The following is a 19,372-nucleotide window of genomic DNA, read 5'->3' as shown; positions in this document are numbered from 1 at the left end:
ACAGTTGTATTTTGTGTATGTATTGGGGATAGCAGGAAAGAATGGTCCTTGAGGACAGGAAATAGCTTCAATCAGATACTAGGTATCATGTTGCAAAAACTCACCCTTCCTGGAGAAAAAAAAGGAGAAGGCCTTTTCCCGAATGTCTGTCTGGTGCCCACACTGGTGGGGCCAAGAGTCATCTCCCGAGTTCTCCTCCCACTGTCCTGTGGTCTAGAACTGTCAACAGCACCTCCTCTTTCCTCCACAAGAGGGAGGCTCCAGGTCCACATTACTGTATCATCCCACATCATTTAGTTTCCTCTATCTCATCTTCTAAAAGTGTGCACATCCAAAGCTGTCATTAGTACTTCCATGTCATGTGAATACCACCTCGATAAAATATTACTGTTGATTTGTTTTTTAAAAATCTATGCATGGGACTTCCCTGGTGGTCCCGTGGTTAAGAATGTACCTGTCAATGCAGGGGATCGTGGTTTGATCCCTGGTCTGGGAAGATTCCACATGTCCTTGAGCAACCAAGTCCGTGAGCCCCAACTACTGAGCCCACACGGCAACTACTGAAGCCTGGGGGCCTAGAGTCTGTCTCCCACAACAAGAGAAGCCACTGCAGTGGGAACACCACAACTGGAGTGTAGACCCCTGCTCCCTGCAACTATGACCCAGCACAGCCAAAAATAAGTAAATACATGAATAAATATTTTTAAAAGTGTGATATATACATTTTTCACTGATAGGAAGTTGTAACTCTTTTGGAATGTAAAAATGGTTGTAGGTGTCCCCACTTCAATTGTTTGAGTTATTTTATTTTCTATTAGGATCTGCATTACCTCTTAAAGATGCATTTGGTCTTTAAATAATGATCTGGGGTCTTCAGAAAGGGTCGATAGATGGCAGCACAACGTCTGGAGAAACAGAAACTGGGGGATCCAAGAAAAGCATAAAAATGACACACTGGACATTGGCACATTTAAACTGATTGGTCAGAAATCACACACCTCGGGCCCTGAGCAAACCGAATAAGAACAGATCAATTCTAATAAAGATGCAAATCTGCTGTTATTCCTGTCTTTGTGGTTACTTCACATCCTCTCATTGTCTATGCTGAGAACTGTGTATCTCTATCTTTTGAAATTAATATTGCCTGTGTGAGTGTTTTCTTGTTTGCGGAATTCATTCTTCGGCTCCAGGAACAGAACTCAGTTTTGAGTTTCAGTGGGAGATAACTAACCAGTCTGATCACATGGACCACAGCCTTGTCTAACGCAATGAAACTATGAGCCATGCCATGTAGAGCTACCCAAGACGGATGGGTCATGGTGGAGAGTTCTGACAAAACGTGGTCCACTGGAGAAAGGAATGCCAAACCACTTCAGTATGCCTTGAGAACCCCATGAACAGTGTGAAAAGGGAAAAAGAGAGGACACTGAAAGATGAACTCCCCAGGTAGGCAGGTGGCCAGTATGTTACTGGAGATCAGTGGAGAAATAATTCCAGAAAGAACGAAAAGCCAGAGCCAAAGCAAAAACAACACCCAGTTGTGGATGTGGCTGGTGATGGAAGTACAGTCCAATGCTGTAAAGAATGATATTGCATAGGAACCTGGATGTTAGGTCCGTGAATCAAGGCAAATTGGAAGTGGTCAACAGGAGATGGCAAGAGTGAACATTGACATTCTAGGAATTGGTGAACTAAAATGGACTGGAATGGGTGAATTTAACTCACATGACCATTATATCTACTACTGTGAGCAAGAATCTCCTAGAAGAAATGGAGTAGCCATCGTCAACAAAAGAGTCTGAAATGCAGTACTTGGATGCAACCTCAAAAATGACAGAATGATCTCTGTTCATTGCCAAGGCAAACCATTCAATATCACAGTAATCCAAGTCTATGCCTCAACCAGTAATGCTGAAGAAGCTGAAGTTGAACAGTTATATGAAGACCTACAAGACCTTCTAGAACTAACATCCAAAAAAGATGTCCTTTTCATTATAGGGGACTGGAATGCAAAAGTAGGAAGTCAAGAAACACCTGGAATAACAGGAAAATTTGGCCTTTGAGTACAGAATGAAGCAGGGCAAAGGCTAATAGAGTTTTGCCAAGAGAATGCACTGATCATAGCAAACACTTTCTTCCAACAACACAAGAGAAGACTCTACACATGGACATCACCAGATGCTCAATACTAAAATAGGACTGATTATATTCTTAGCAGCCAAAGATGGAGAAGCTCTATACAATCAGCAAAAACAAGACCGGGAGCTGACTGTGGCTCAGATCATGAACTCCTTATTGCCAAATTCAGACTTAAATTGAAGAAAGTAGGGAAAACCACTAGACCATTCAGGTATGACCTAAATCAAATCCCTTATGATTATACAGTGGAAGTGACAAATAGATTCGTGGGATTTGATCTGATAGACAGAGTGCCTTAAGAACTATGGACTATGGAGCTTCATGATAATGTATAGGAGGCAGTGCTCAAGACAATCCCCAAGAAAAAGAAATGCAAAAAGGCAAAAATGGCTGTCTGAGGAGCCCATACAAATAGCTGAGAAAAGAAGAAAAGTGAAAGGCAAAGGAGAAAAGGAAAGATATACCTGTCTGAATGCAGAGTCCCAAATAATAGCAAGAAGAGATAAGAAAGCCTTATTCAGTGATCAGTGCAAAGAAATAGAGGAAACCAATAGAATGGGAAAGATTAGAGATCTCTTCGAGAAAATTAGAGATACCAAAGGAACATTTCATGCAAAGATGGGCACAATAAAGGACAGAAATGGTATGGACCTAACAGAAGCAGAAGATATTAAGAAGAGGTGGCAAGAATACACAGAAGAATGATAAAAAAAAAAAAGATCTTCACGACCCAGATAATCATGATGGTGTGATCACTCACCTAGAGCCAGATATACTGGAATGTGAAGTCAAGTGGGCCTTACTATGAACAAAACTAGGGGAGGTGATGGAATTTCAGTTGAGCTATTTCAGATCCTAAAAGATGATGCTGTGAAAGTGCCACACTCAATATGCCAGCAAATTTGGAAAACTCAGCAGTGGCCACAGGACTGGAAAATATCAGATTTCATTCCAATTGCAAAGAATGGCAATGCCAAAAAATTCTCAAACTACTGCACAATTGCACTCAGCAAGAGAGTTCCAGATAAACATCTACTTCTGCTTTATTTACTATGCCAAAGCCTTTGACTGTGTGGATAACAACAAACTCTGGAAAATTCTTAAAGAGATGGGAATACCAGACCACTTGACCTGCTTCCTGAGAAATCTGTGTACAGGTCAAGAATCAACAGTTAGATCTGGACATAGAACAACAGATTGGTTCGAAATCAGGAAAGGAGTGTGTCAAGGCTGTATATTGTCACCCTGCTTATTTAACTTATATGCAGAATACATCATGAGAAATGGTGGACTGGATGAACCACAAGCTGGAATCAACATTGCCGGGACAAATATCAACAATCTCACATATGCAGATAACACCACCCTTACAGCAGAAAGCGAAGAACTAAAGAATGTTTTGATGAAAGTGAAAGAGGAGAGTGAAAAAGTTGGCTTAAAACTAAACATTCAGAAAACTAAGGTCAAGGCACCTGGTCCCATCACTTCATGGCAAATAGATGGGGAAACAGTGACAGACTTTATTTTTGGGGGGCTCCAAAATCACTGCAGATGGTGACTGCAGCCATGAAATTAAAAGATACTTGCTCCTTGGAAGAAACGCTTTGACCAACTTAGACAGCATATTGAAAAGCAGAGACATTACTTTGCCAATAAAGTTTTGTCTAGTTAAAGCTATGGTTTTCCAGTAGTCATGAATGGACGTGAGAGTTGTATGGATGTGAGAGTTGGACTATAAAGATAGCTGAGTGCCGAAGAATTAATGCTTTTCAACTGTGGTGTTGGAGAAGACTCTTGAGGGTCCCTTGGACTGCAAGGAGATCCAACTAGTCCATCCTAAAGGAAATCAGTCCTAAGTTTTCATTAAAAGGACTGATGTTGAAGCTGAAACTCCAATACTTTGGCCACCTGATGTGAAGAACTGACTCATTGGAAAAGACCCTGATGCTGGGAAAGATTGAAAGTGGGAGGAGAAGGGGACCACAGTGGATGAGATGGTTGGATGGCATCACTGACTCAATGAACATGAGTTTGAGTAAACTCCTGGAATTGGTGATGGACAGGGAGGCCTGGTGTGCTGCAGTCCATGGGGTCTCAAGGACTCAGACAAGACTGAGCGATTGAACTGAACTGAACAATGTGTAACCAGCAGATCAGGTGTACATGTGACAACCTGGACGTGAAACAGGTATATGAAACTGGAGGGGCAGTCTGGAAGGACTGAAGTCTTGTAGGAAGAGATGCTATTTACAGGTACACAGTGTCAACATTGAGTTGGATTGAGTTGAATTGAATTCTGGGATGCACTCCTGGTGTCTCCGAATTGCTTGTGGGTGGTGTGGGTGAAATGACAGACGTGTAGGAATTGGCCCCAGAATACCAAAAACTCCCACATTCATTTTCTTATACTAAACCTAGAAACCCAGTGTTGTTTCACCTTACAGCACTTCGTGTGGCCCCTCCCAACACCCAGCCTTATAACCGTCTTTAAACCCTTCAATTGCCACATGTGGGTTTTGGCCACCATTCATCATGGCTGCTCTAGAACATGCATCCAAGGAGTGGAAGTGTTGAGTCCTGATGTAAGCACAGGCTTGGCTTGCTGGATGAAGCTGTTTTCCTCTCAAACGTGTGGGCCAACTTACATTTCAACAACCATTGCTCCACACTTTCCCAGCAGTTGGTGTTTTGAGAGACTTTAATAGCTGGCTACTTGGAGCACGTATAGTCATACCCTGTTAGTGTCTTAATGTGCAGGTTCCTGACTGCAGTTACGTGGGGCAGCTTTCCATTCCCTGACGGTCTCCTTATACGTTGCCCTCGATGAAAGTCCTGCTCATTTGGGCCCATTTCTGTATATTTCTTTTACCTTAGGCATTTGTAGAAACTCATATTTTGGCTACTGTTACTTTGATGGTTATCTGTGTCATCAGTGTCTTCTCCCACCTGATGGCTTTCAATTCGGCACTCCCAGGGATGTCTGTTATGAAGAGTTCTTCATTTTAATACAGCTCGGGATTTCGGCGTCTGTCTTAGAGATGGTGTTGTTTCTGTGTTGTTCAGGAATCCTGCCCCCCCCATCCCACGCAGTTCATGGAGACACCTGCTGCAGTGTCTTGCAGAAGCTCTACTGTTTGTCTCTCTAAATAGATCTTCAGCCCATCTGCACTTGATTTTGGTTCCCATATGAGTTAGGGGTGCAGTTGCATTTGACTGGCTTCAGATCCCCTGTCGCCCACAGAGTAATTGAAATGCCTATCTCTTTGTCACTTCTTTCTATCACCTTTTCTATTGCACATGATGCTTCCTGTGGTTGGGGTTTATTTCTAGGTTCCCTTTTCCGTTCCACTAGTCTACCTGACCATCCCTCTTTCAGTCCAAAAGTTTTGTTCTACTATGCTCTAATATACCCTGGAGAAGAGAATGGCAACCCAATCCAGTATTCTTGCCTGGACAATCCCATGGACCCAGGAGTCTTGTGGGCTACAGTCCATGGGGTGGCAAAGAGTCAGACACGACTGTCCAACTAAGCAAGCAGGCAGGGGGTTATGTATCTTCACAACTTGCAGAGCCAGGCCTCACACACTGTTCTTTTCAAGGTTCCCTTGCTTTCCTTGAAATGTCTGCTTCCTTATAAATTTTACAGTGGAGTTACTGAGTTCCACAGATGTCCACTTGGGATGCAGTGACATACATTTTGATTCTGCACATTATTTTGAGGAGAATGGATATTTATATTCTTTTTTCAAACCCCTAATGTGGTATATTTTCCCATTCATTTATATCTTTAATGTCCTTCAAGACAGATTTATAATTTTCTCCATTGAGGTTTTGTATATCCTTTTGTTGTATACCTTTCTAAATGTTAGATAGATTCCAGGTATATCCTAATTTTTGATGCAACTGTCAATGGCTCTCATACAGTTTTATATTACTGTGATATGAGAAAGTAATTGATCTTTTTTGGCCGAGTGGCAACGCATGTGGGACCTTGGTTCCCTTACCAGGGATCAAATTCCCATCCCTTGCTTTAGAAGGTAGATGCTTGATCATGGACCACAGGGAAGTCTGCAATGAATTTTTCAAATTTGAATTTGTCTCAAGTCATCGTGCTCTCTTGTTAAACCTCTAAATGTATCGGTATAAACTTTTGGATTTTTCTACATGTAGAACTTTTATGAACATAAATCTTTCTTTTTTCCTTTCAATTGTTATACCTTTTACCGATATTTATTGACTTGCTAGGGTGGAACCTATGCTACTCCATTAAGTATGATGTTTTCTAAAGATACCCTTCATCTTTTTAGGGAATTTCTCTTTTATTTCCAATGCACTGTGAATTTTATCACAAAGGCATTCACACTCATCCAGTATTCATTGTTTTCATCGCTGGAGATTTAATCAGTAAACCAGGGACAGTAGCCACACTAGAAGCCACACTACGTATTGTATATTTCCACAGAGGAAATGTAACATAAGTAATCGATTGTGCAGCTGTTGAAAGGCCACTGGAGCCTGTCAAGCAGGGAACACTCTCTTAGTTTTGGACCACTCTAATCCAAGCCCCCAACTTGATGTTTTTCAAATCTTTTACATACATAGACACATATTGTCTCTGAGATACAGGTATAACATTGTGTTAGTTTCAGGTGTACAATATAATGATTTAATATATGTACATATTACAAAATGATCACCAAATATGCCTAATTAACATTTATATCTACAGGGTAAAATTTTTTTGTGTGAAGAGAAATTTTAAGATCTAGTCTTTTAGCAACTTTCAAATGTACAGTGCAGTATTGTTAACTGTATTAGTGTCCTTAACATTTTAAATATAGTCACCATGATGTACATTACATGTCCATGACTTATTTATTTTATTCCTGGAAATGTGTACCTTCTGACCACTTTTGCCAATTTTGCCATAGACCCCACTCTCTACCTCTGAGAACCACCAGTTATTTCTCTTTATCTTTGACTTTATGTTGTTTGTTTTTTTTTAGTTCCACCTACCTGTGAGATCATACAGTATTTTTCTTCCTCTGTCTAACGTATTTCATTACCCTAATGCCCTCGCGTACCATCCATGTATTGTAAAGGCAGGATTTCCTTCTCTTTTATAGCTGAAGAGTGATCACGAGTATGCACACACTGCAGTTTCTTTTTCATTCTCTCATCATTAGATATGGAAGTTGTTTCCGTGTCAATAATGTACATAACACTTCCATGAACATGGGGTGCATATATATTTTCAAATTGCCATTTTCATCTTCTTTAAAGGCCCCAAAGTGAAAGTGCTTGAGGCTCTATTTTGAGGAACCTGCACAGTGTCCCCATAATGGCCGCACCAATTCACGTTCTGACCAGCAGTGCCCAAGGGTTCCCTTTACCCCACGTCCTCACCAACACTGCTTGTTTCTTGTTCTTTGACTGTCCCAGCTTGACCTTTGCTGGACATCAGCCGCTCTGAAGGTGTGCTGCACAGCCCTGCGGATCCTGGCCTTCTCCAGCGCCTGCTTGTCCAGCAATGTTCCCGCAACAGATGAGGAGTGAGGGAGAGAGCTCGTCCCCTCTTTTTCACCAGGACCCTGGGCAGGGCCAGTCCAGGGTTCTGTGGAGCCTGACATTGACTCAACTGTTCAGATCCCTCCTTAGGCAAAACAATGGTGTCACTGAATACAATACAGACATGGCCCCCAAATACAAAATGTGACCCCCATGTCTCTGGTGTGGCCCTGAAGTGTTTTCAGGGACTGAGAACAAAGAGCAAATATTTGGACAAAGAACCTGCCATATCTCTTATCAATCAGAAAATTCCAACAATTCATGAATGTGTGAGCCAGGAACTGTGGATGAAGGCCAAATATATATTTCCTAAAAGTCTCTTTATCACAGGCACATCACATCTGAGTTTCTTTCGAAATGAGAAACCTATGTAATCAATCACAAAACATAAAATGCTGAAAACCAAAAGATAAGACAGTTATTGAAGACTATTTTTCTTCCTTCCTTTTTTTTTTTACAACCATGACCTAGGGCTTGTAGGGTCTTAGTTCTCAGACCAGGGATTGAATCTGGGCCAGAGGCAGTGAGAGTGCAGAGTGCTAAGCACTGGGCCACCATACCATTTTTCTCACAAGTCAGGCACACCTATCACACCTGCGTAACACCTGTTCCCCATACTTTTGGCCTGATCCTCTTTGATTGCCTCGTTTTAAGAGAATAATCATGTATATTAATTAATATGAATATTCTACTACTAAAGTGTTAGTCAGCCATGTCTGACTCTTTGTGATCCTATGGACTGTAGCCTGCAAGGGCCCTCTGTCCATGGAATTCTCCAAGCAAGGATACTGGAGTGGGTTGCCAGTCCCTTCTCCAGGAGATCTTCCTGACCCAGGGATCGAACCCTGGTCTTCACACTGAGGGCAGATTCTTTACCATCTGAGCTAGCAGGGAAGCCCATTATATGAGGAAATAAGATTAATTATATGATATCTAAAATAGAGTAGAAAGAAGATAATTGATTGATTGACGGACATTTCTTTTTGTTTCTGTAGTTTAAAAAAGTAAAAAATTTATTATTATTTCTATCTAACTGTAAAAGAAACTTTCCATCAGTCCCATAGCGTCTTCCTGAAAGTATCTAAAATGTTTATGATCATAGTCAAACTTGTGAAAATTAAAGAATTTTTTCCCGAAAGGGCAGCAAGTTCACAGGTTTTTTGCACACATGACTTAAGCCTTCATGTGGCTTTGAAAAGGAGGCCATCCAGAGTGAGGGGTCGTGAACTGTGTTTCTGTGTGAGGTCTGGACTTCGTGGTCCCAGCTGAATGTGGCAAAGTTCTTCCTTTACCACCCAACTTTGCGTGGGCCTGTGTCCTGGTCGGCTGGTCCCACAGACCCTCAGATCCATGACGACGCACAGCCCGTGTGCCCTGTTCTGAAAACCCTTCTGGGCAAAGGAGCTTTTCACTCTCAGCTTTCCTTCCTGGGTTCCACCCTCCAGCGTATGTGAGTCTTCCTGCCCAAGTCTGAATGGTTTTGAGAAATCTTTCAATGTTCCTTTCCAGAAAGTTCAGTGTTTCTCTGTTGCAGAGTCGGTCCCACCCGATGACCAGGGCTGGACCCCGTTTCTCTTTTCTGGCTGTGCTGCCCGCTGGGTGTTCCCAGCGTGGACCCGAGCATCACTGGACAGGTGGTCATGTCAGAGCCACGTGCAGTGAAGCCTCTCGACCTCTGGGGGCCTCAGGATCTCCCCCTGCAGTGTGGGGTGTGGGGTGTGACCTTCTGCCTTCTCAGGGCCACCCCGCCTCCATGGCCTGGGGCATCCAAGTTCCCATCCAAGTTCCCCTTCTCTGCTTGGCCAAGGCTCTGTCTCTGTCACCCTCTGGCTTCCTGTTGGGGCTTCCTCGTTCCCTCCCCACATTCAGGGCGCTTCCCTCCCCAGCAGAGGGACCTGAACCGGCTCTGTGCTGGCGGATGCTGACATGGTGCCCCTGCTGCTGCTGCCCCTGCTGTGGGGGGTGAGTAGGGGAGGTGGGGGACGGGGCTCATGGCTGGGGGAGGGGAGCACGCGTGGGGAGGGGCTGGAGCTGCCGCTGAGCCTCTGTGTTCCCCAGGGTCCCTGCAGGAAATGGCAGGGTACAGGCTCGAAGTGCAGGAATCAGTGGCGGTGAAGGCGTGCATGGACGTCCGCGTGACCTGCTCCTTCTCCTACCCCTGGAATTCGGGGTATCCCTGGTATTCCTCTGGCGAACTTTTCATCTACTGGTTCCGGGAAAAAGACCAGCACACCAATGATGCTGTGGCCACAAACGACCCAAGGAAACGAGTGAAGCCAGAGACCCGGGGCCGATTCAGCCTCCTCGGGGACCCCAGCAACAGTGACTGCTCCCTGAGCATCAGACAGGCCAGGCTGAGCGACTCAGGAGTGTACTACTTCCGAGTGGAGAGAGGACGTGATATGAGATACAGTTACAGAGATAAGAAGCTGAATTTGCAGGTGACAGGTATGACAGGGGGCCCAGGAGAGGACCCTGGCCCATGGAGACTCCTCTATTAGAACAGGAACAGGGTATAGGAGCCCTCCCTGCTCCAGGTCTTGGGGTTTGAGGGTTCACGAGAGACCCAGAACTGGGAAGGAGTTGTGACCCTGACCCTCTGGGTCCCCACACCCCTGCGTCCAGGCATCTCCCTCTGTCTCCTCATCTCCCTTTCTCCAGGGAAACCCGACATCCATTTTCTGGAGCCTCTGGAGTCCGGCCGCCCCACAAAGCTGACCTGCACACTGTCACTAGCCTGTGATGAGCCACACCCTCTCCTGTTCTCCTGGGCGGGGGACGCCCTTGATGCCATGAACCCAGACACCCTCCACTCCTCGGAGCTCACCCTCACCCCGAGGGCCCAGGACCACGGCACCAACCTTACCTGTCGGGTGACATTCCAGCAGGTGACCCTAGAGAGAACCGTCCTTCTCAACGTCTCCTGTGAGTGTGGAGGGGTGATGGGGTCCCTGAGGGCGGTGGTGTGTGTGTGTGTGTGTGTGTAGAGAGAAGGCCAGCCTACTCGTCTGTGGGTCTGCGCCCTGGGAGCTGAGGTGGGGAGTGGCCGTGAAGGACACCCACCCCCACTTCCTGGTTTCCCTCCTGGGGTGCTGGTCAGTTTCCTTCCCACTCCTCCCTCTGCAGCAAGCCCGTGTCTTTCTGCCCCAGATATTCCGAGGAACCTCCACATCAGCCTCTCCTTCAGAAATGTCACAGGTAGGACAGGACCTCTCCTCTCCAGGGCTGGGTCCTGCTCCTGGGACTGCCTCCAAGGTGGGGCAGGGGAGTGGGCTTGAATGTGATCAGATAGGGGAGGAGCAAGGAGAAAATCACCACCCTGCCCCACCTCCCATGCACTACACCACACACACATGCAATACACACTGAGACTCACACACACAGGCACACATATAGTACATACACATGAACATACACTGAGACACACACAGAAACGCCCATACACACAGGCACATACACATCACACATATACACAGAGATATACCCACAGCACAGGCACCCATCATATACACATACACTCATGGACATAGATATGTGCACTCAGGCACACGTGCACTCAGGCACACATTCACACAGGCCCACACACATACACCCCACATATATACACACTCACACACCCTGTTCAAAGCCCATTTCCTTCACCATGGTTCTATTGTGTGGCTTTCTTCCACAAAAGCCTCCTTAGTCCCATCTCCTGCTGCCTTCACTGAATCAACATCTCAAGCCTTGAGGCTCTGGGTTTTCTTTCCACCAAACAGCCCAGGCCTGTCCCATTGAGACACCAAGCCTCCCCTGAAGATACGAGGCCCAGACACGTTGGCTCAGCCTGCTTAGGGTGGGAAGGTCCAGCCCTGGGACCACAGGGAACCCAGCTGGCCAGCCAGGGGAGGACAAAGCGAGGCCAGGAGATGCTGGGAAGGAGGGAGGAGGAGACCTCAGCCTCCCCCAGCTCTCCCACTGGTCTTTCCCCCAAAGCCCACAAGATTCTGCAGAACACCGCATCTATTCTCATCTCAGAAGGCCAGGCGCTGCAGCTGCTGTGTGTTGCTGACAGCAACCCCTCTGCACAGTTGAGCTGGTTCCAAGGGTCTCCCACCCTGGAGGCTACCCCCATCTCCAGCACCGGGGTCTTGGAGATACCACAAGTACCGGCTGGAGATGGAGAAGTCACCTGCCGAGCGTAGAACCCTCTGGGCTCCCAGCAGGTTTCCTTCAGCCTCTCTGTGCAGAGTGAGTTGCACGACAGGTCCTGGGGACGGGCAGCCTGGGCAGGTGTGTGCCTTTGGGAGGGCTGGGTCTGGGGACTGAGCTTCACCCCCTCTCCCTTCCGCAGAAGGCCCCCCTCCCTGCAGCTATGAGACTGAGGAGCAGCAGGGCTCCTGGCCCCTTGTCCTCACCCTGATCAGAGGGGCCCTCATGGGGGCTGGCTTCCTCCTCACCTATGGCCTCACCTGGACCTACTACACCAGGTGAGCACCCCTGTCCCCCTGTGCGGACGTCCGGGGAATGGCTCTGGAGTTGCCGGTGGGGCTGGGCGGTCCTGTCCTGCCTGGAGCTAAGCTGTGTGATTCTCCAGGGCCTTCCCTGTTGGTCCAGTGGTTGAGCCTGTGAGTTTCCACTGCAGGGGGCAGGGGCTCGATCCTGGGTTGAGGAACTAAGGTCGCATATGCCTTGAGGCAGAGCCCAGAATGAATGAAATGGGTCTGACTCTCGGACCTGAGACTCTATTGGCTCTGCAGGTGTGGTGGCCACTAGGAGCTGGGCTGAGGGGTATGGCTGAGCCTCGCTCCCTCTCATGACGAGATTCACCTGAGGATGCAGAGCCCAGAGGACAGACGTGGGGACATCACAGTTTGCTTCTCCCTGGAAACTCTCGCCTCCAACCCTGTGCCCTTTGCATCCACGAGCCTTTATTTGTGGAGATGACTGCGTGACAGTAGGAAGAGTCAATGCCATTGAAAGGCGACTTTCTGACTTACCTCGCTTAGTATGGGATTACTCATGTTTTTACATGTATCAATAACTCATTGTTGGTATTGCTTGGTTTTGTCTTGAAAATAGTATTTTATGTATGACTATTCCTCCAGTTATGTATGGACTCTAAAATATGATGACATTGCCTTCGTTTGCAAATTTTGGCTCATTCAAAGTAACGTTGATGTGAATGGTGTGATGAAAATAGGAGGGCTAGCACTTTCCTCCTGGTGGGTGTGGAACTGCTTCATCATAAATTTGGCATATATTTAGTTTGAGAAGGTAGCCTCAGAGAGTGCTTTTGAGTAGTTAGATGAGTTTATATCCCATGGCATATGTGAGGGTTCTGAGCTTTGTACACCCTCAGGAGCACTTGTATTACCTAACGGCCAGTTTTCAGCACTGCACTCCACTGTGACGGTATCTCCTTGCCTTTTTAGTTTCTTTCCCTCATGTGCAATGATGTTGAGCCGTCTGAATATCTTCTTTAGTGAAATTCCTGTTTCGATCTTTGCCCACTTAAAATAAAAATTGGTACCATCTTTCTAAATTCCATATATATGCGTTAGTAAACTGTATTGGTGTTTTTCTTTCTGGCTTACTTCACTCTGTATACTAGGTTCCAGTTTCATCCATCTCATTAGAACTGATTCAAATGTATTCTTTCGAGACAGCAGAAGAGACGCTGATGTATAGATCAGTCTTATGGACTCTGTGGGAGAGGGAGAGGGAGAGGGTGGGGAGATTTGGGAGAATAGCATTGAAACGTGTATAATATCATGTATGAAACGAGTCGCCAGTCCAGGTTCGATGCACGATACTGGATGCTTGGGGCTGGTGCACTGGGACGACCCAGAGGGAGAGTATGGGGAGGGAGGAGGGAGGAGGGTTCAGGATGGGGAACACAGGTATACCTGTGGCGGATTCATTTCGATATTTGGCAAAACTAATACAATATTGTAAAGTTTAAAAATAAAATAAAATTTAAAAAATAAAAATCACTTCTATGTAATTTAGAAAAAATAAAAATTGGGCAGTCTTTTTCTTGTTAATTTGAATTGTTTAGTCTGGATGTGACTTTTTAAAAATTAAAATATAATTGATTTCTAATGCTGTATTAGTTTCACAGTAAGCAAAGTGATTCAGTGATATACATATATTTTCCTCAGTTTCTTTCCCATTATACTTTTTGACAACATTGTTAGTATACTTCCCTGGGCTGTACAGTTGGTCCTTGTTTGTTATCTATTTTAGATACAGTAGTGTGTATTTGTCAATCCCAAGCTCCCAATTTATCCTTCCTCCCTCTGAAAAAATTTTAAGAATTTTACACTTTAAGAAACTAACAAATGTAAACAGAGTATTTCTAAATAAATATTAAAGAAAGGTTTTTTTTGTTTTGTTTTGTTTTGGTTTCCAGAACTAGTTACTGGGAGGGTGTAGAATGTTTATGGGCACTGTCAAATTGAAGAAACCTTATGAAATATCAATCCTAAAGAGCATTGACATCACAGGTTATTTCCATACATGGCTTGAGCCTTCACGTGGCTTTGAAAACAAGGGCATGCAGTGTGAGGGGTCCTGAATGCCATTCTTGTGAAGTCTGGGCTTCGGGGGTTTGCACTGAGTGGGGCAAGGCGCTCACTTCAGCCACCCCATTTTGCATGGGCCTGTGCCCCGGAGAAGGCAATGGCACCCCACTCCAATACTCTTGCCTGGAAAATCCTATGGACGGAGGAGCCTGGTGGGCTGCAGTCCATGAGGTCGCTGAGGGTCAGACACGACTGAGGACTTCACTTTCACTTTTCACTTTCATGCATTGGAGAAGGAAATGGCAACCCACTCCAGTGTTCTTGCCTGGAGAATCTCAGGGACAGGGGAGCCTGGTGGGCTGCTGTCTATGGGGTCGCACAGAGTCGGACACGACTGAAGTGACAGCAGCAGCAGCAGCGCCCCGGGGGCTGGTCCTACAGACACTCAGGTCCACGTAGACCCGTAGGCCTGTGCCGTGTTCTGACAACCCTTCTGGGCAAAGGAGCTTTAATGTTCAAGTTTTCCTTCCTGGGCTCCATCCTCCACTGTTTGGGGGTCTGGAAACTTTTTTCCTGCCTGAAGTGGAATGGTTTTGATAAATTTTTCAATATTCTTTTCCAGAACGTTCAGTGTTTTTCAGCTGTAGGTGGGTCAAGCCGGATGACCAGGGCTGGACTTTGTTTCTCTTTTTCTGGTTTCACTGCTCCCGGGGCGATCCCATGGTGAACATGAAAATCATTCGGAAGGTGATCATGTCACATCCGGGCTTCCGTGGTATCTCGGTGGTAAAGAGTCAGGCTGCAATGCAGAAGATGTGGGTTCAGTACCTGGGTTGGGAAGATCCCCTGGAGAACAAAATGGCAACCCACTCCAGTATTCTTGCCTGGGTAATCCCATGGGTTGAGAAGTCCAGCGGGCTATGGTCCCTGGGGCCGCAGAGTCGGACACAGCATAGTGAGTAAACAACAACATTTCAGAGTCACATATGGTGAAACCTTGCCAGCTCTGGGGCTTCATGCTCTCCCCTGCAGCCTGCGGCAGAGGGAAGGGGGGAGAGGTTGGAGGGAGAACATGAAACAGCCTGACTTCTCATCGATACCCTCCCAGACCCGCCTATGGAGTCCACCTCCCCCTTCTTCGCCAGCCAGTCTTCATCACCTGCTGCCTTCCTGGCTTCCTGTTGGGGCTTCCTCCTTCCTTCCCCACATTTGGGGCACTTCCTCCCAGACGGAGGCACCTGGACCTGGGCTGGAGGATGCGGACATGGTACCGCTGCCGCTGCTGCACCCAGAGACTCTGCATTCCTTGAAGTTCACCCCCACCCTGAGGCCCCAGGACCACAGCACTGACCTCACATGTTGGGTGAATCTCCAAGGATCTCAGGTGACCATGGAGAGAGCCATCCATCTCAATGTCTCCTGTGAGTGTGGAGGGGTGGCTGAGTCCCTCAGGGCAGTGGTGTGTGTGTGTGTGTGTGTGTGTGTAGAGAGAAGGCCAGCCTACTCTTCTATGGGTCTACGCACTGGGAGCTGAGGTGGGGAGTGGCCGAGAAGGACAGCCCTCCGCTTCCTGGTTTCCCTCCTGGGGTGCTGGTCAGTTTCCATCCCACTCCTCCTCTGCAGCAAGCCCATGTCTTTCTGCCCCAGATGCCCTGAGGAACCTCCGCATCAGCCTCTCCTTCAGAAACATCACAGGTAGGACAGGACCTCTGCTCTCCAGGGCTGGGTCCTGCTCCTAGGACCGCCTCCAAGGAGGGGGGGGTGTGCACTTGAGTGCAATCAGATATGGGAAGAACAGCGAGAAAATCACCACCCCGCCCCACCTCCCATGCACTAGACCACACACACATGCAATATACACAAAGATATATGCACAGATGCTAATAGATCCTGGGAAGGCCGGATGGTGAGAACTCAGCCTCCCCCAGCTCTCCTGCTGGGCTTTCCCCAAAAGCCCTCAAGATTCTGCAGAACACCTCGTCCCTTCTCATCTCAGACAGCCAGGCACTGCAGCTGCTCTGTGTTGCTGACAGCAACCCTCCTGCACAGCTGAGCTGGGTTCCAGGGTTTCCCACCCTGGATGCTGCCCGCATCTCCAGCACCAGGATCCTGGAGATGCAGGGCTGAGACCTGCAGAAAGAGAGTTCGCCTGGCAAGCTCAGAACCCTCTGGGTTCTTGCTTTGTCAGCACATATGTCTCTTCGGACAATCCATTCCTGAGTGTTGGACAAGAGCCCAGTTTCAGGCCCTGGAAGGGGTCCCCCTTCCTGCAACACTTCCAGTGAATATTCAAGGTTGATTTCCTTTAGGATGGATTGGTTGGATCTCCTTGCATTCCAAGGGACTTTCAAGAGTCTTCTCCAACACCACAGTTCAAAAGCATCAATTCTTTGGCACTCAATTTCTTTATAGTCCAGCTCTCACATCCATACATGACTACTGGAAAAACCATAGCTCTGACTATACAGAACTTTATCAGCAAAGTAATGTCTCTGCTCTTCAATATGCTGTCTAGGTTTGGAAGGAAATATAGCTTTTCTTCCAAGGATCAAGCATGTTTTAATTTCATGGCTGCAGTCCCCATCTGCTGTGATTTTGGAGCCCCCCAAAATAAAGTCTGTCATTGTTTCCCCATCTATTTGCCATGAAGTGATGGGACGAGATGCCATGAACTTAGTTTTTTGAATGTTGGGTTTTAAGCCAGATTTTTCACTCTCCTCTTTCACCTTCATGTAGAGGCTGTTTAGTTTCCTTCTCACTTTCCACCATAAGGGTGGTGTCACCTGCATATCTGAGGTTACTGTTACTTGTCCTGGCAATCTTGATTCCAGCTAGTGCTTTGTCCAGCCCAGCATTTCTCATGATGTACTCTGCATATAAGTTAGAAAAGCAAGGTGACAGTATGCAGCTGTGACGTACTCCTTCCCCGATTTTGAACCAGTCTCTTGTTCCATGTCTGGTTCTAACTGTTGCTTCTTGACCTGCAAACAGGTTTTGTAGGAGGCAGGTAAGGTAGTCTGGTCTTCTTATCTCTTGAACAATTTCCCACAGTTTGTTGTGATCCACACAGTCAGTAAAGAATCTGCCTGCAATGCTGGAGACCTGGTTCAACTCCTGGGTCAGGAAGTTCCCCTGGAGAAGGGATAGACTACCCACTCCAGTGTTCTTGGGCTTCCCTGGTGACTCAACTGGTAAAGAATCCACCTGCAATGGCAGACACCAGGGTTTGATCCCTGGGTTGGGGAGGTGCCTTGGAGAAAGGCATGGCAACTGACTTCTGGTGTTCTTGCCTGGAGAATCCCCATGGACAGAGGAACCTGGCGGGCTGTAGTCCATGTGGTCCACAGTGTAGGAAATGACTGAGGGAATAAGCACATCACAGCAGCACAGCACTTCTTTCCTGGTGGGTAAGGAAGTGTTTCGCCATAAGGCCAGCATTTATTTAATTCTAGAAGGCAGCCTCAAAGAGTTCTCTTGATTAGCCAAGTGAATTTCCATCCCAGCATCATAACAGAACTCAGTTTCACGTTTCAGTGGGAGATAACTAACCAGTTCGATCACATGAACCACAGCCCTGTTTAACTCAATGAAACTATGAGCCATGCCATATAGGGCCACCCAAGACAGACGGGTCATGGTGGAGAGTTCTGACAAAACGTGGTCCACTGGAGAAGGGAATGCCAAACTGCTTCAGTATTGCCTTGAGAACCCCATGAACAGTATGAAAAGGCAAAAAGATAGGACACTGAAAGATGAACTCCCCAGGTCAGTAGGTGCCCAATATGCTACTGGAGATCAGTGGAGAAATAACACCAGACAGAATGATGAGCCGGAGCCAAAGCAAAAACAACACCCAGTTGTAGATGTGACTGGTGATGGAAGTACAGTCCAATGCTGTAAAGAATAATATTGCATAGGAACCTGGATGTTAGGTCTGTGAATCAAGGTAAATTGAAAGTGGTCAACAGGAGATGGCAAGACTGAACATTGACATTTTAGGAATCAGCAAACTAAGATGGACTGGAATGGCCGAATTTAACTCAGATGACCATTATATCTACTACTGCGGACAAGAATCCCTTAGAAGAAATGGAGTAGCCATCATAGTCAACAAAAGTGTCTGAGTGCAGTACTTGGATGCAATCTCAAAAATGACAGAATGATCTCTGTTCATTTCCAAGGCAAACCATTCAATATCACATTAATCCAAGTCTATGATCCTACCAGTAATGCTGAAGTTGAACGGTTCTATGAAAACCTACAAGACTTTCTAGAACTCACACTCATGAAAGATGTCCTTTTCATTATAGGGGACTGGAATACAAAAGTAGGAAGTCAAGAAATACTAGGAGTAACAGGCAAATTTGGCCTTGGAGTACAGAATGAAGCAGGGCAAAGGCTAATAGAATTTTGCCAAGAGAATACACTGGTCATAGCAAACACCCTCTTCCAACAATAGAAGAGAAGACTACACATGGACATCACCAAATGGTAAACACCGAAATCAGAGTGATTATATTCTTAGCAACCAAAGGTGGATTAAACTCTACACAGTCAGCAAAACAAGACCAGGAGCTGACTGTGGCTCAGATCTTGAACTCCTTATTGTCAAATTCAGACTGAAATTGAAGAAAGTGGGGAAAACCACTAGACCATTCAGGTATGACCTAACTCAAATCCCTCACGATTATACAGTGGAAGTGAGAAATAGATTTAAGGAATTGGATCTGATAGACAGAGTGCCTGACGAACTATGGACTATGGAGGTTCGTTACATTGTACAGGAGGCAGTGATCAAGACAATCCCCATGAAAAAGAAATGCAAAAATGCAAATGGTTGTCTGAGGAGGCCTACAAATAGCTGAGAAAAGAAGAGAAGCGAAAGGCAAAGGAGAAAAGGAAGGATATACCCATCTGAATGCAGAGTCTCAAAGAACAGCAAGGAGAGATAAGAAAGCCTTCCTCAGTAATCAATGCAAAGAAATAGAGGAAAACAATTAAGTGGGGGAAGACTAGAGATCTCTTCAAGAAAATTAGAGGTACCAGGGGAACTTTTCATACAACGATGGGCACAATAAAGGACAGAAATGTTATGAACCTAATAGAAGCAGAAGATATTAAAGAGGTGGCAAGAATACACAGAAGAACTGTCCAAAAAA

At 46.2% G+C, this 19,372-nt stretch overlaps 1 protein-coding gene across 1 annotated transcript; it reads left to right on the top strand.

Annotated features, from left to right (window-relative positions):
• The first annotated feature begins 9,546 nt into the window (after window positions 1-9,546).
• LOC147354388 (sialic acid-binding Ig-like lectin 5) lies at window positions 9,547-13,679 on the top strand. Its single transcript, XM_086353968.1, has 7 exons — window positions 9,547-9,669; window positions 9,766-10,155; window positions 10,369-10,632; window positions 10,858-10,905; window positions 11,683-11,937; window positions 12,041-12,176; window positions 12,447-13,679. Exons 2-5 carry the CDS (start codon window positions 9,780-9,782, stop codon window positions 11,889-11,891), a joined length of 897 nt encoding a protein of 298 aa, XP_086210094.1. The 5' UTR covers window positions 9,547-9,669; window positions 9,766-9,779; the 3' UTR covers window positions 11,892-11,937; window positions 12,041-12,176; window positions 12,447-13,679.
• Window positions 13,680-19,372: the final 5,693 nt, after the last annotated feature.

The sequence above is a fragment of the Bos grunniens genome, chromosome 18 (genome assembly GCF_055505025.1).
Source record: "Bos grunniens cultivar Pamir isolate PY7600 chromosome 18, Bosgru_T2T1.0, whole genome shotgun sequence".
NCBI classification, from domain to species: domain Eukaryota; kingdom Metazoa; phylum Chordata; class Mammalia; order Artiodactyla; family Bovidae; genus Bos; species Bos grunniens.
Note: the sequence above shows the minus strand (reverse complement) of the source record. Positions and strands in the feature narration are given on the sequence as shown.